This window comes from Elgaria multicarinata, chromosome 5, assembly GCF_023053635.1.
Source record: "Elgaria multicarinata webbii isolate HBS135686 ecotype San Diego chromosome 5, rElgMul1.1.pri, whole genome shotgun sequence".
In the NCBI taxonomy this organism is placed as follows: Eukaryota; Metazoa; Chordata; class Lepidosauria; order Squamata; family Anguidae; genus Elgaria; species Elgaria multicarinata.
In genome coordinates, this window is record NC_086175.1 from 45,499,064 (window position 1) to 45,514,690 (window position 15,627).

The 15,627-nt window shown below is 38.5% G+C and overlaps 1 protein-coding gene across 1 annotated transcript in view; it reads left to right on the forward strand.

The window, feature by feature from the left end:
- Positions 1-15,627, forward strand: part of AFF3 (ALF transcription elongation factor 3) — a 287,605-nt gene that overhangs the window by 148,032 nt on the left and 123,946 nt on the right. Inside the window, exons 6-7 of the mRNA XM_063126273.1 lie at positions 7,862-7,898; positions 12,440-12,491. Coding sequence (XP_062982343.1) covers positions 7,862-7,898; positions 12,440-12,491 — 89 coding nt within the window. The remainder of the gene's footprint in view (positions 1-7,861; positions 7,899-12,439; positions 12,492-15,627) is intronic.

The window sequence follows — 15,627 nt, forward strand, 5'->3', positions numbered from 1 at the left end:
AACTGGTGCACATGGGCTTACTGCCTCCGCTATTGAAGGTAGCACGTAGCTATCAGGGCTAGTTGCCATTGTTAGCTTCTCCTCCAGGAATTTGTCCAATCCCCTTTTAAAGCCAACCAAAATGGTGGCCATTACTACATCCTGTGGTAGCAAATTCTATATTTTAACTATGTGTTAATTGGATTACTATGTGTTAATTGGATTTAAGTTAACAGCCATGAGGCAATTAATAGCAGGCAACTGGAAGACAGCTCAGATGCTGACAGTATCACTGTGGAGCAAGAAAATTTGGGACATAGCAGTAAATGAAAAGTTGACACAGAAGTTAAGAACACATAGAGGGATAAAGAAAAGAGATACTTTCAGGATGGACTGGCAAAAATATAAAGACTACATGAAAAAGGAATCAAACAGAACTTTGGCAGAATCCTATAGAAAACTGTGGGACTCATAAAAACCAGATAAACAATAAATGAAATGGAAACTTAAAAAACCACCTGGGATAAAAGAAATGAAATGAAAGACGTAAGAAGGAAACTCTGTACTCGACCAAGTGTGGGGAGGGAATGGGGAGGGATCTAGAATAAGTACTGAGGTGTATAGTTTTATGTTTTATTTTTATTCTGGATTTTTGAGGTCAATGTATTTAATAAAATTAAAACAAAAAAACAAAACAAAAACTATACGCTATGTGAAGAAACACTTCCTTTTATGTATTCTCGATCTCCCACCAATCAGCTTCATGGGATGACCTCGGGTTCTAGTATTATGGGAGAGAAAGAAAAATGTCTGCCTATTCACATTCTCCACACCATTCATGATTTTGTACGTGTTTCCTCTTATCCTCCTTTTTCTAAGCTAAACAATCTCCTCATAAGGGATTGTAACCTCCCCTCATAGGGGAAATGCCCCAGCCCCTTGATAATTTTAGTTGCACTTTTCTGCACTTTTTCCAGCTTTACAATATATATATATATTTAGGTGTGGTGACCAGTACTGTACTCAATATTCTAAGAGTGGTTGCACCATAGATCTGTATAAAGGCAGTATGATACTGGCAGTATGATACTTTGGCCTGTACTTTTGTTTATAAAGGTATACAGAGACTTTAAAAGGTAATTTTGTTAAATTTAACAGCTAGAGACTTCCTTACTAAGCCATAACTAAGCTTTGACAGGGTTACTTTTAACTCTAGCTGTCTCTAAATCTCTTCACAATTTGTTTGCAGGCCATGTTACTAGCATATCATTGTACTTTGGCCTGCATCTGTGTTTACATAGGTGTACAGACACTTTTTTGTGTTAACATTTCATTTTGCTCCAATTTGCAATTGATCATGTTTGAATAAACTGATATGGAGGCAATGTGATGGTACAGCACTCCAAAACAAATACTAGTGGCCATTTGTTTTGTTTGGCGTAATTATGTTTGTTTAATTATACTTGACATTTTTATATTAAAATAAAACGTTTTAGTACATTGTTATAGAAGATTGTCTAATTATTAAAAAAAAATCTTCTTGGATATAAATAAATTCTTGACTATAAATTATAGTGAAAAGTGTTATTTGTGGAATGTGCTTTCCAATGAAGTATGTTTCATAAGAATCAGTGACAAGAAAGGGATGACCGACTAACTCCCAACTTTGAATTATAAAGATAACATTTTTGGGTAGATATAGGACTAATGAAGGACTGAAGAACCAAAAGAAAATTCCCAGTAAAAAGATTTCTGCAAATTGTCAGGCCTTCCAGCTCCTTATTGAAGTTTTTACTTTCTGCTCAGAACATGCTGTTGATAAGGGTTTCATGGGAATTTCATCTCAAATAATAAAAGAAATTAATTACCTCTGTACTGAAGGGGGTTTGATTCTGAATCCTCAGTTTCCAAAATGCTTCTCCTTCCTTATATAACTTGTTAACAAGAGCAGTCTTGACATTTTAAGGTCAGGCCTAATTCTGATAGCTTATCTTTGTTGTGTTTTAAATTGTTTTAGTATTTGTTTTCTGCATTTGACCATAAGACCTTGAAGACCTTATGGTCAAAAGGTGGTTCATAAATATAACTATCATTAATAATAATAATAATAATAATAATAATAATAATAATAATAATAAGTTTACTCCTTCCCCAGGAGTACCTTTTCATGGTTTCTATAACTATCTTGGCATGGATTCATAAATTTAATTTGTCTCCCTCCCAGCTTCTAGCATTTACCTTTCTGGCATTTTCTTCAGGATGTCCCACTTCGATGTACTAAGAATTTCACATTGCTAAGTAGGCTTTGTTTGTTCCACACTTCAGTCTCCTGTGGCATCGTTTTACAAAGTTTGGAGCAAACATTACATGGTGTCAGAAGGGAAAGGGAAAGTAAATCAGTAAAGCAAAAAATAGACCAGCTGCTAAAGCCTTCAAGAAAGATAGTTTTGAAGAAAATGCAATAAACCAGAGAAGGTGAAATTGGGGATTGAATGGTACTGCATTGTAAGTATGGCAGATAAGAAAGTTAAGAGACTTTAATTAGGGTGACCATATGACCGGATTTGCCCAGATTTGTTCGGGTTTTTATGACAAATCCAGGAGGGGGAGGGGAAATCCGGATTTCCCACCCCCCAAAGAGCAGCTCTAATGGGAATTAACAAAAATGCTTACAACTCCATTTTTTAAGAAAAAGGCATGAAACTTGGCACAATGGTAGCTCTTAGGAAGGGCTTTAGTCATACCAAATTTTAAACAAATCTGTTCATCCGTTGATTTTTTAGGAATTTTTTAAAAATTGAGGTTTTAAAATTATTTTTAAAATCGTCATTTTTAAAGATAAAGAGATGAAAGTTGGCACCACGATAGCTTTTAGGTAGAGCTTTAGCCATACAAAATTTGAAACAGATCTGTTCATCCATTGATTTTTAGGGATTATTTAAAATTTGAGGATTTTTTTTAAAAATTAAATGTTATTTTTAAAGATAAAGAGATGAAACTTGGCACCATGGTTGCTCTTAACAAGGACTTTAGCTATGCCAAGTGTGAAACAGATCTGTCTATCCATTGAGTTTTAGGATTTTTTAAAAAAAGTTTGAGGTTTTAAAATTATTTTTAAAAAATAATTTTAACATGGCGACCATGTTGTCCTCCTTTTTGATTTCCAAAATATGGTCACCCTACTTTAATCATCACTAGTTCTACATCTGGTACGTGAAAGAGCATTAGAACTATTTGATCTTGTCCAGTTTGATTAGAGGGAAAATTGCATAACATGCATCAAGAATAAATTCTACATATGAAAAACACATAAGCCCTGAGAAGGGTTCACAAACACAAGTAAGGGGTAAGAGCTGCACATGATGCTGGCCCCACCCACTACTTAGGGTGATCATATGGAAAGGAGGACTGGGCTCCTGTATCTTTAACAGTTGTACAGAAAAGGGAATTTCAGCAGGTGTCATTTGTATGCATGCAGCACCTGGTGAAATTCCCTCTTCATCACAACAGTTAAAGCTGCAGGAGCCCTACCCTCTGGAGTGACCAAAAGAAGGTTACACAAACAAGAGTTGCTTTTTTTTAAAGTTATGCATCTATTGTCTCTCTGTGTGTGCTATTTGTTTATTCGTTTTTACATAAATGGTTTTTCTGTTTTGTATAATACATTTTAGTGGTTTTTTTTTCATTTTTGTGAACTGCTCAGAGAGCTTTGACTATTGGACAGTATAGAAATATAGTAAATGAAAATGAATGAAAACTCAGATAAAAGGTCCTAGCAGCCTAAATTACAACAGGAGGAGCTTTGGGATCAGAGGAAAACTGTACCCAAGAGCTGCACCTGGTTGGGACTGTATTTGGCTGGGGTAGATGTTTAGGGAATTTGGCCTGAGGTAAAAGAAGACATTAAGAGAATTGTATTAGCAATAGCATCTAACTTGTTTAATAGTTTATCTTGTCTCTAGTGTTGATGCCCATCTCACAAATAAGCCGCTTTTATTCCAGGCTGCATGGAGGTTTTAAATACTTTAATAGAATTAAAGATAGTGGAAAAGAGCCAGCTTGTGGAACTTTGAGTTTTGGTGGCTGAGAGTTCCTTAGGCTCTGAAATATTCCCTCATGAAGTAGCAGTTTCCCTATAGGTCATAGCAGCGCTGTAAAAAAAAATCCCCCATAGGGACATTATTCCTTTTGCATTTTTTTCTGAAGAGTGGAAATGGCACTACATCAGGACATAATGTTGTTGTCTTACAGCATTCTGATCCACCTCAGAAGGAATTGCTATTAGGCTACCGATAGCAGCCTAGTCACCACTTCAAACGGTGGCACAGTCTTTGTGTGTATGTGAATTCCCTACCCACCACCACCAGAAGTTTTTTTCAGGAACATTATTGCCCACAATTTCCGGGCCAAATAGTTTGGCCAAGCACTAAAAGAAATTCTAAGAAAACATTTTCAGTTGTCTACTGTAGAAGAACTCACCAATAATTTATCAGTACCATAACTATTTACAGTCTTTGATGCCAGTAGTGGGTTCTAGCAAATCTGTTTAACCAAACTTTCAAGTTGTACTCAGTACAACTTTGGTCGGTACAAACTTACAATATTCAGAATCTCTTCAGTTCCGGAGGTGTACCAAAGTGTGATCCAACAGACAATTGAGGTCTTGATAGTGTCTAGACCTCAATGGCTGCTAGTCCTGATGGCTATGTGCCAGTCTCAGAAGCAGTAAGTCTGTATACACCAGTTGCTAGGGAATATGGGTGGGACGGTGCTTTGCACCCATGGCCTGCTTGTGGGTTCTTGGTCCACAGCTGTTTGGCCACTGTGTGAATAGAGTGCTAGACTAGATGGACCCTTGGTCTGATCCAGGATGACTCTTCTTATGTTCTTTGTGTCACATGGTTAAAACCTGATGCAACTAAAATTGAGGCATAGCTGAAATTCATAGCCAAAAACAACATTAAAAGTAAAAGATTTCTAGAAATAGGTATCTTTAGAAATATTTATTGCAGACATGATTAACACCATTAAGGACACAGTCCAACCCTCACCTGGGAGTAGGTTTAATTGAATAAAGTGGCACTTCTGAGTAGACATGTATACATAACACGTTGGTCAAAAAGGTTGAGTTTCACTAGACGAAACAGCATGTAAGCAGCAGCATGGTATCTGTGCTGAAGTGTTTTGTTCAGTAAATGGCAGTTCTATAGAATTAAGTGTTGTACTGTTGCAGAAAGACTTGCCTGTTGCACTTAGTTCCAAAGCACTGACAATTCCCCAACAGAACTTTAGCTTAAATAATAAAAGTTCAATTGTTACTTCATCCCTAGATTCACCAAGTGGCCTTGGGAAAATCACGGAACCTCAGCCTTAATTTCCTAGCTATGAAATGTGAATAGTACTATACAGTGAATAACTGTGAGAATAAATTCAATACATAATTGTTATTGCTTTTTTCAAATTTACTGATAGGGTGAGCTATAATTCTAAACAAGTTAAATATATTCTGCTCTGAGAGACCAGGAGGCAGACTTTAATGTATCTCACTTATTCTATGACTCAGCCAACCAATAATGATGAGTTTACTTTAAATAGCTCATAATTCTGGATATATGTCATTTGAAAAGCTGTTAATCCTTATCCATTGATAAAACCACACAGATTTATGTTAATTAGCTTTATTGTTGCAGTTTATTTTGTTTGAAATATTCCGAAGGATCCGTAAAACTGCCTTTAAAAATGGTACTTGACATTGTTTATACTTAACTGAAATGCCATTTTCAGGTATTGAAGGAGGCCTCTAACTATCAGGAGACCATAAATAATACACAGTAATGCATTCTTAGAATCAACAAGACACTTGCAAATACAAAATATTACAGGCTTTATCATGTATCAACTCTTGAAAAGTCTCATAATTGCTTTAAATTATTCAAAGCAAATTTGAGCTGACATACTTGGAAGACTTAGCACAATGTTTTGCCAAAATGATGAAGATGTTTCATAAAAAACTTCCAAACAGTTTCTAGTGTGGTATAATTGCACATCAGTTTTGATAACTGTATATGCTGGACCATTGGAGACTAATGTGAAGTTCAACCACACCATTTAAGACTACACGTGAACTTACATTACTTTTGGTTAATGTTTATGTTGTTCTATTGTATTAAAATATATGGCATTACCCAGAGTTGTCTTTTCTTAGAAACCTTTACTCCTGGCTGCACCAGAGGGAGGGGGGAAACAACAAGGCTTCATAACAGAGAGGTTGTAATCCTGCAGGTTTTAACCTTTGTACAGCACGCAGAAAACACTAAGCACTTTATAAAATGGGCTTTCTGTTCTCTATAGGTGTTTTCTTACTTATTTTGTATTTTATTATATGCTTTTTTTGCATGTAAAATCAGTGAACAAAATATGTGAAAATGTATGTATTATGTGGGTGGGTGGAATACAGCTATAGCTTTAAAAAAAATGGAGTATGAACACTGAGGTTTGTCTAGCTGAACATGTAAAGACAAGGATGAACAGGAAGCATTTTCCCCTTTGTCCTACTCAGTGGAGGATAGTGTCTCCGATGTCAGCAGGTTGGTGAATCCACTCCGGGTTTTAGTCAGAACCAGTCAGAACTCTAAAGGACTATCCTTCAGTGTTCCGACTGGTTGTGACTGAAATGTGGTGCAGATTCACCGCCCCACTGACATTGGAGCGACCAGGCTCCACTGGTCCTACTCCCACCCATCTTGGCTCCTGCCAGCAGGGTTTAGGTTAGACACAGGGCAGTCTATCCAGCAGCAACCCCTTAGGACTATGATCTAATTGTTGATATATTACTTGAGCTATGTTGTAAAAATTCAGTGGCTGTTGCTGACATGGTGTACCCTGAAGAGGCTGTTGCCACTGAGCACAGTGGCCAAGTGGGAGGGTAACCTAATCCCCTTACCATGAATATTATGAGACATCAGCAGAGTCGTGGAGGCTTCTAAGTTATCACTGTGTAAGTAGCAGTGCCCAAAGAAGGCTGTTGACATTATGAATGCTGCTGTTCCACCAGCAGCTGCACACCTGAACAATGCTGACTGACCATGGGGATGATCTATGCCAAGCAGGATATAATACTTTAAAAATAGTATGAAAATGGTATATGTAATGTGTCCTGGGCCTGAACAGTTGTCATAACCTTTATTTATTGATACATTGTAAGCCGCTCCGAGAGCCTTTTGGCTGAGGTGCCGGATAAAAATACTCTAAATAAATAAATAAATAAATAACCATTATAAACCGTTATAAGCAGTAGTGAAGATACAGCCCGAGTAGATGCAGGGTGCCTGATCCAGATCTTAAAAGCCCCCATTCCCTACGTTGTCCTGATCCAGCTTGGTCCACTTGCACCTACTCTAAAGAAAAATGGCAGAGGGGACATATAGCTGCTAGAGACAAATTGAAAGTAATGCCTGTTTTGGCCCTGTGGCCATTTTGGAACTGTATTTGATTTGTGGAAACTTTCCTTCTTATGTGAAATCCTCTACTGTCTCAGCTGCCTGAGATCAGAGAGAAATGATCTTTTCCTGGTCTACTCCTAGCCGCATATGAATGGGGGTAGAGGTGATAAACGGGTGAAACTCTAGTCAAAAATAACCAAAGAGATTTACCAATACTTGCTACATCCTTTCCTAACCTCCTTTTTTTGTCAGAGTGTTTGAAGGAGTGACCCAAGCTCTCTGCACTATAGAACTGCCTCCCTCTCTGCCATGTGCTTCCATAATTAATTCAACACTGATTGCTGTAAATCTTAATTTCTGCTATCATTAATAGCCTGTGTTCACTGTACTACTTCATAGTTTTCAAGTAGTATAACCAATTCATGTCTTTGCTCTTTTAGGACTCACAGCATGTCTCTACAGGGCACAGCAATCAAAGTAAGAATAACCTTCATTTTGCAGTTGCATTTGATGGGAATGCTGATTTTATGTGTAAAATAAATGGGGAGAAATAGTGGAAATACATTCATCCTTAATGTATTTTGAATGTGGATGCAGAATTGGGAGTTATCTTGAATCCTGTGAATAAGATAAATTCCTTTTGTTATGTCTTGTTTTGAGATACATTTTTTTTTAAAAGAGGGACCTTGCATTCATTTTCTAAAACAATGGCAACTGAATGCAGTACATTGCGTGCATTTTCCACCCTCCCAACAGTGACACCTCCAAGTTCCTAAAATCCCTGTTTGGCTTTTTATGAATTAGTAGTTTAAAAGATGTTAATAGTATTCAACATCAATTTAGTAAATACACTGTGTTGAACATATAGGCTTGGATCCTGAGATAACTAAACTTATGGAAGCTTATGGAAGGAAAGTTTCCCATCCTCTTCCCTGCAGCCACCAGCAACCCTCAAAAAGCCTCTCCACATGATTAGGGGGGCTTCTGAACAATGTGGGTTGGCAGGAGTTGGAGGGCACAGGGAATGTTCCATTTGTGAACATCCCAAAGGTAACTTATCTTAGGCTCCAGTTTAGGGAATTCCCCCTTCCCTTAGCAGTCCCCATAGGCCATCCTACATGATTCAGGGACACACACACACACACACACACACGAATGTCCTTAGAACCAAAGCAATTTTCTTGAGATTCCTTTAGCATGTACCTTTTAGCAAGGACGATATGTAGGGGATTGGATCCAGGATCTGCCTTCAATGTATGAAGGGTCCACTTACAAAAAGTGACTTCATATGATTTCCAGGGCTCTTCCTCCCCACTCATCCCATTAAGCATTGTCCCCAAACTTCTGGGTAACATTTACAAAGTCGTATAGGGGCTGCTGTGGGGAAGAGGGTGCGGGAAGTCTGCTTCCGCCAACCAAATTGTAGGCACTTAGATCTGGATCCAACCCAATGTACTCTAATTCATCCCTCACATTCTAGTTCTCATGTAGGTTTATCCAGCCTATGAATAGTGATTTGATTGCATTTATAGGTTGTTAAAACATGTGGCCCCTGCACTGCAAGGAAAGAGCCTTATGTGAGATGAACAATTAGTTCTCTCCTCTGACATCTCTGATTGGTATTAATTGTATATTAAAAATGCATGGCCCTGTCCTGTCCGCAACATGAAAGCATCCCAGTCATAAACTGTACTGTGTGAGCTTCATGACCTGTCAAGCAGCAGATAGCAGTATTTCCAAATTATAAAAGCTGTGTTTGATGATGAAAAATGTTACTGTGTCAATAGATACAGCTTTGAAAATGGCTGTTCACCTACAGAGCAAGGCAAAATACATCCTGTGGGGGAAATGTTAGGAGGCTTTTAGTTTTATAGAGGAAAGCACTTTTGTAAGTAAAGGTCAAGAGTAGAAAGCAGTGTGGGAAAATGCAGTGAAGTGTGGTGCTGCAGTGCAGTGTGGTAGTGCTTAATTAGCAGCAGGAATTTTGTAGTGTTGTGCCAACACTAGCACCAAGGAAATAATAAAATGGTAAAGAGATTGGGTTTCAGATACATCAGTGACAGTTGAAAGTACTAAAAAGCAAACTGGAGATAAAGGGCTTTTCTACACAAGGCATTGAATGTGTGCTTGTCATTCCCTGCTAACAGTCATTTACGGGTTCTTTAGATGATGACATGACCCTCCAGTTTCACTTCTGTGTCTCATAAAAACTTTTATGAGTTTTTTTAAAAAACATTTCAATTGTGAAATTGAAAGAAAGCACTATTTCTACTTGTATATTTGCCCTATTCTGCTATACTACAGTGCCACCTAGTGGTTATGTAGCATAAAAGCAGGAAAAGAAATGCACTTTTATTTATTTTATTGATTGATTGATTGATTGATTGATTGCATTTATATACCGCCCCGTAGTGGAAGCTCTCTGGGCGGTTTACAAAAGTTAAAAAAAGTAAACATTAAAACAAATAGTAAAATTAATATATAACAATGCAGGCATATAAACTAAATATAGAGCAGAAACTTGCCAAATGGAATTGCCTTGGTTATGTATGTTTCCTGAAATTGTGTATGTGCACTAAAACACACAGAGAGAAACGGCCTCTTTCTTAAGATGTATCTGGCAGTAAGTCAAGGCAGTAAAAAAGAATTCCTATCAGCACATAGGCTGCAGTCAGATGTAATGCTAGACATAGTTTAACAATACAACAATGAGTCTGGGATAGCCTTGGACTTCCACAATCTGACTACCTCTCTCACAAACCACAGTTGTTATTCTGCCTAACCACCTTAAATTGTGGTTAGAATTAACAATGATCTATCTGAACAAACCAAGATAATACATTTGAAGTTGGATTGTTCAGACAAACCATAGTTAAAATTAAACAAGTTTTACTGGTCCAGACTTTACAAACCATAGCTAGGGCATGTCTATACTACAAGGGTGTAGAGGAAGGATCGTGGACTTACCGGCTTCCACGATCCTCCCTGAGTGTCCTCCCTGGGTGTCCAGACGGCCACGTGACGTCGCGGCCACCTTTAAAAAAAAAAAAAAACACCAGGAGAGGCCGTGCGCTCCTCTGCCAAATGAAGGGGGGGAACACCCGCTCCTGCTCCCGCTCCCCCACCCCACCCCTGATGGGCACAGAGCACATGAAGAGCCCATGCCCAGTACCTGACTCCTCACGTTTACTCACAAGGAGCCGGGATGAAACCAGAATGGCCACCCACACCTCCCGTGGTCTCAGGACAATCCCGAGAAGGTGGGAAAAATCAGGCTAAAAGCCATCCCGGTTATCCTGGGGAAATGGAGGGATCTTCCCTCCCTGCCCCTGAGATCCCCTGTGCGTCATGTGGACGTACAGGGATGATCCTGGGACGATCCCCGGGATAAGGCATGGTGTAGACATGCCCGTTGTTTGAAGGACGACGTCAGTCTTCCAAACTTTTCTTGGCCAGACTGAAAGATGAGAGGGGAATGCCCAAACACAAGTTTCGCCTAGGCTACAGGACACAGATAGTTATTTCAGAACCTTAGTAAGGCTGTCATTTCTTTACTACTGGGTATCCTGAAATAAGGAGTTTCAAGCCTGTATCTCATTTGGAGAATTCTCCTAAAATTGCGTATTTTGTCTTTAGACTGTGCTTTTTCTATGTTCTGCAATCATTAATGCAGTAAGGCTTCTAGCAATAAATGTTCCTCCTTTACAAAAAAGATAACTGATAGAATATTCCACACAGTTTAAGTTAGATTATACATAAACATAAGATAGAACAGCCATGCTGGATAAGATTAAGGGTCCATCTAGTCCAGCATTCTGTTCACACAGTGGCCAACCAGCTGTTGACCAGGAACCCACAAGCAGGACACTAGCGCAACTTCCCACCCATGTTCTCCAGCAACTGGTGTAGATAGGCTTACTGCCTCTGTTATTGGAGGTGGTAGTCCAACACTGCAACTCAGTCAGCATGCTGGGCAAGGTGGTTAGCATCTTCCCCAAATGAGTCATTTCTGACATATACACTTTTGGGGAAAATGTTTAGAGTGGGATACATGTTAGTCTTTTGCAGCCAAAGAATCTTGTAGCACCAGCATCTTAAAGATGAACCAGTGTATTGGGTGGATTCGAGTCCACAACAGCTTATTCCATAATAAATTGGTTAGTGCTTAAGGCACCACAAGACTGTGTTGTCTCTATGTGAGAAGCGTCTCTTTTTTTTCAAAAGGACACTTTCAAGGGCCACATTTTCCTTTAAGCATCTTGACCACTCAAAAACCTTGTGGATGAGTTGGGCTTTGTGTCACTTGTAGATTTAGGATCAGCCAGTGGGGAAGTTAGCTTTGAAGCTGTACTTATAAGCAGTATGTGAATTTCTAAGCACACATGAGGCAGGAAATTAATAACTATCTGGCAGAGATATTCCTTAACTATTGCCAGTTTGGGGCATTTATCAGGTGGGTAGGATGTGAACTGTATTTGAAGAGGGAATGGAATGAGACTATTCCTTGAGGCACAATGGCTATTTCCTGAAAGATAACTAATCCAGCTTGCTCTTAATCTTCAGTCAGTTTTGAGTTTGGACAGCTGGAATATCAAATGTAGCCAAAAGGGGCTTTTACCATCAAACCATCCAAATCTGACATGCCTTGACTGAAAACAGTAGGGGATTGCAGAAAGCAAGGAAGGCTATTTTGTACCACAGAGTTGCTCCCAATTCCAGACTGTCTGCCAAATTAATACTCATTATATAATTTTAGGTAAAATCATGATAGAATTCCTTAACATATTAAAGATCTTGTTTAGTAATGCTTTAAGCACAACTACAAGGAGTTTGAAAAAAGCAAAGCTGTTACTAATTTCCTGTTAGGAAAGTTCAACTGTGTTTCCTACACTGCACTACATCTTATTTAAAATTTTGTTTATATGTATTCTGAAAAGCTGTTAAATTAACACCATAATATACTGACCTCTCCAATTATGGATTACTTATTAATATTCCTTTCATTCTCTTTTTCTAAGGAAAAGGTGATGTTGAGCCAAAGAATCCAGAAAACAGTACATCACATACATCGTAAGTCAGCTTAATATTTGTGGTCAGGAATAATGGGAGTAGTTTTGTTTGCCTTGACATACTCTTAGCAGTTCTGTCGGTTTTTAAAATACTGCTCTTAAATATGCTTTCAGTGATTAAATTTTTGCTAGTTGTATAGTAGTCTTTAATATCCCTTGATATTTTTTAAAAAGCTCTATAACAAAGAGAACATACACTTTTTTGAGTAAGCATGGCATCATTTCATAAAAAATTGAGAGGTTTTCCAATATGAGAGCAGGAGCTTGGCTCACTGGCTAAAACGTATCATGTCACAAACTGCCTTTGATGTACTGATGTAATTTAAAAAGACTGCTCTCTGCAGCCTTACCTTTGAATTACAGAAATCCAATTATAGCTATCCGTGGTCTTCCACAATTTGTTGATGATTTTGAATTAACAAAAGCAATAGAAAAATAAATCAGAAAATGCATTTTTAAGATATCAGTGTTCAGTGGGAGCTTTTATCTGTTTCCCACCCACCCCCCATATACTAAATAACTCAACTGTTTTCTCTTCTATAAAAACCTCCAAGCCATCAAATAAAAAGACTCAGGTTCCAAGGAGTGGGAAGATACCCTAGCTAGACAGTAACCTCTGTTTAGCCTACATGCTCAGAGTTCTGTAAAATAACTCCAACTTTTTAACTATTTGAAGGGGCAGTTTTTCATGTACAGTGCCAATCTGTGAATTTTAGTGTGCATCTTATGTAACGTATTCCCTCTGGTTCCTGTTATTTAAATTCACAGTCCTATAATGTAAATCTTGTAAGACACCACCATTTATTCCATGGCCAAGAGCAGTTACTGAATGTGCAATAAGGGTGATTTAGTGTTGAATGCTCTTGATAGGAGCTATCATATATTTCAATAACCTCTCAAAACAAAACTAAAAAGTTATTTGGCACAGCCTAGTAAATATTTTGTCTATTTACTGGGTGTGGGTTAACAACTTGAGACAAGACCAGAGGTACTGCTCATCAGTACGAAAGCTAATCTAGGATTGGAGATGCATCCTGTTCTGGATGGGGTGGGGCTCCCTCTGAAGAATCAAGTTCACACATTGGGGGTGCTTCTGGACGTATCATTACTCCTGGAGAATCTGGTAGCTGCTGTGGCCATAACACCTTTGGCCAGGTGGTGCACCAGGTGCACCCCTTTCTTTAGAAGGCAGATCTGGTCACAATAATCCACGTCTAAATCACCTCCCACTTAAATTATTGCAACATATTCTACATGAGGCTACCCTTGAAGAGTATTTGGAAAATTCAGCAGCCAGTTTATTTTCTGGTGAGAGCTTTGTTGACCAAATTACACTGGTCTTATATCAACTGTACTAAGCTCCCAGACTGTCATCAGATGAGTGTTTTATTGCATGCTCGTTACTGCTCACTCAGTTTTTCACGGGTCCTTTTGATGACGCCGTCCACCTCCCATGCGTCTCCTGCTCCTTCTGGCCTTCTTCCCATCACAAAATAAGACCCCAGTAAGTCCGACTTATTTTTAGAAGAGAAAGTTGCCGTAATCTCCTGCTGTATGCCGGAAAAGTGGTGTGATAAAAACATCCACTGAATGGGCCATATGGTCTTTCTTTACTTCCTCTTTCTTCTCCATGAGAAAGAGGAAGCATTGTGCAACAGAAGTGGGAGTGAGGAGAAGCGATGGTAGGGAACTGTGATTTCCACCCCCCGTCTGATGAAGCCCCCAATCTGTTCAAGGTGCAGAAAGACTGTGTCTCACACATGGACCTGCCCATAGTTTAAGATCCTATTTGGATTCCCTTCTGCATGTCCCACCACCAAGAGAAGTTAGGTTGGGAGGACTCCTTTCCGTCTAAGCATTTATAGTGCTGTGCCCCTAATGTATTAGATCCACACTCTGTTTTTTAAGATTTTCTCCTGCTCTTAATTCTGCTGTTGGTAATGTTGTAAAGTTACACATTTGTTTTTAAAGTTTTAAACTTATTTTAAAGCTGTTACAAATATTCAGGTTTTTAAATTGTTTTAAGTTTTAATTGTAAGTTTCCTTGGGGTCCCTATTTGGGGCAAAAGGTGAATCTTAAATATATAAATAAATAGTTCTTAACATGGATTTAGATAATACAATCTTCAATATTTGTTAACCTTTTTTGTAATGTCACAATACTGATAAGCCTGCCAGTTTTTTAAAACTGCACATTCTAAAGGCTGCTAGAGTTAATGTGAAATGGAAACATTCTAACTATAGCAAAGGGAATACTGCTTTTAGATGCTTTTGAAAAATATATTTGTTTTCTTACTGTGTTCTGCAGTAGCATTATTCATTGTAGGTAGGGGGTTGTCAAGAGTTTCAAGATGAAACAAGTAGTAAATGCACAAGAATACATAGAGGAAGAGTGATGTTGTTTTGCTCTCCATTCACATAGCAATTTGGAACATCCTTTGCAGGCCCCATTTTCTTTGAAAAGAAAAGTGAGCAGATCTGTATAACATGTGACCAACTAATACAGAATTCAGTCCACCAGTCATGTATGCTTACCTAAATGTGGGGTTTTTTTCTTCCTGGATGGGACCAAAATATAGTACTTGTCAGGTTGCTATGCATGGTATTTTTCTCAGTGAGTCACAGGGAGTGAAAATCTGTACTAGAGACGACGGGAGGGTTTGCATGCAATGTCAAACCATATTTTACTGTTACAAGGGCTTGCATACTTCTCCTTCCCGCTCCTCCTCTGGTGTGGCCACTACTTCCTTTGACCTGCAGGAGTTTTTGTTTCAGTGGAATGGCAAGTTAATACACTTGGATTTCTATTAATGAATCAGTCAGTCTCATCTGAATTGCTGGACTCCAAGGGGAAGGTGGGTGGTCCACATCAGTCAGGAGAATTAACCCTATTACAGCATCATTCCTGTACCACTGAAATTGTCAAAGGAAAGGGAGAAAAAATGTCAAAGGAAATTGTCGAAACAAGAGAAAAAGAGAGGGGGTAGCCAGTGGGCCTTTCTTACTCCATTGTGCATATTCACATTCTTTTTATTCACATTGTTTTGGGAAAAGATCTGAGGTTACTAAGCTGAAACATACTTGTTTGAAGGTGTTACTATTAAGTCAGATATCTAAGGAACTCATTGGGGATTTAC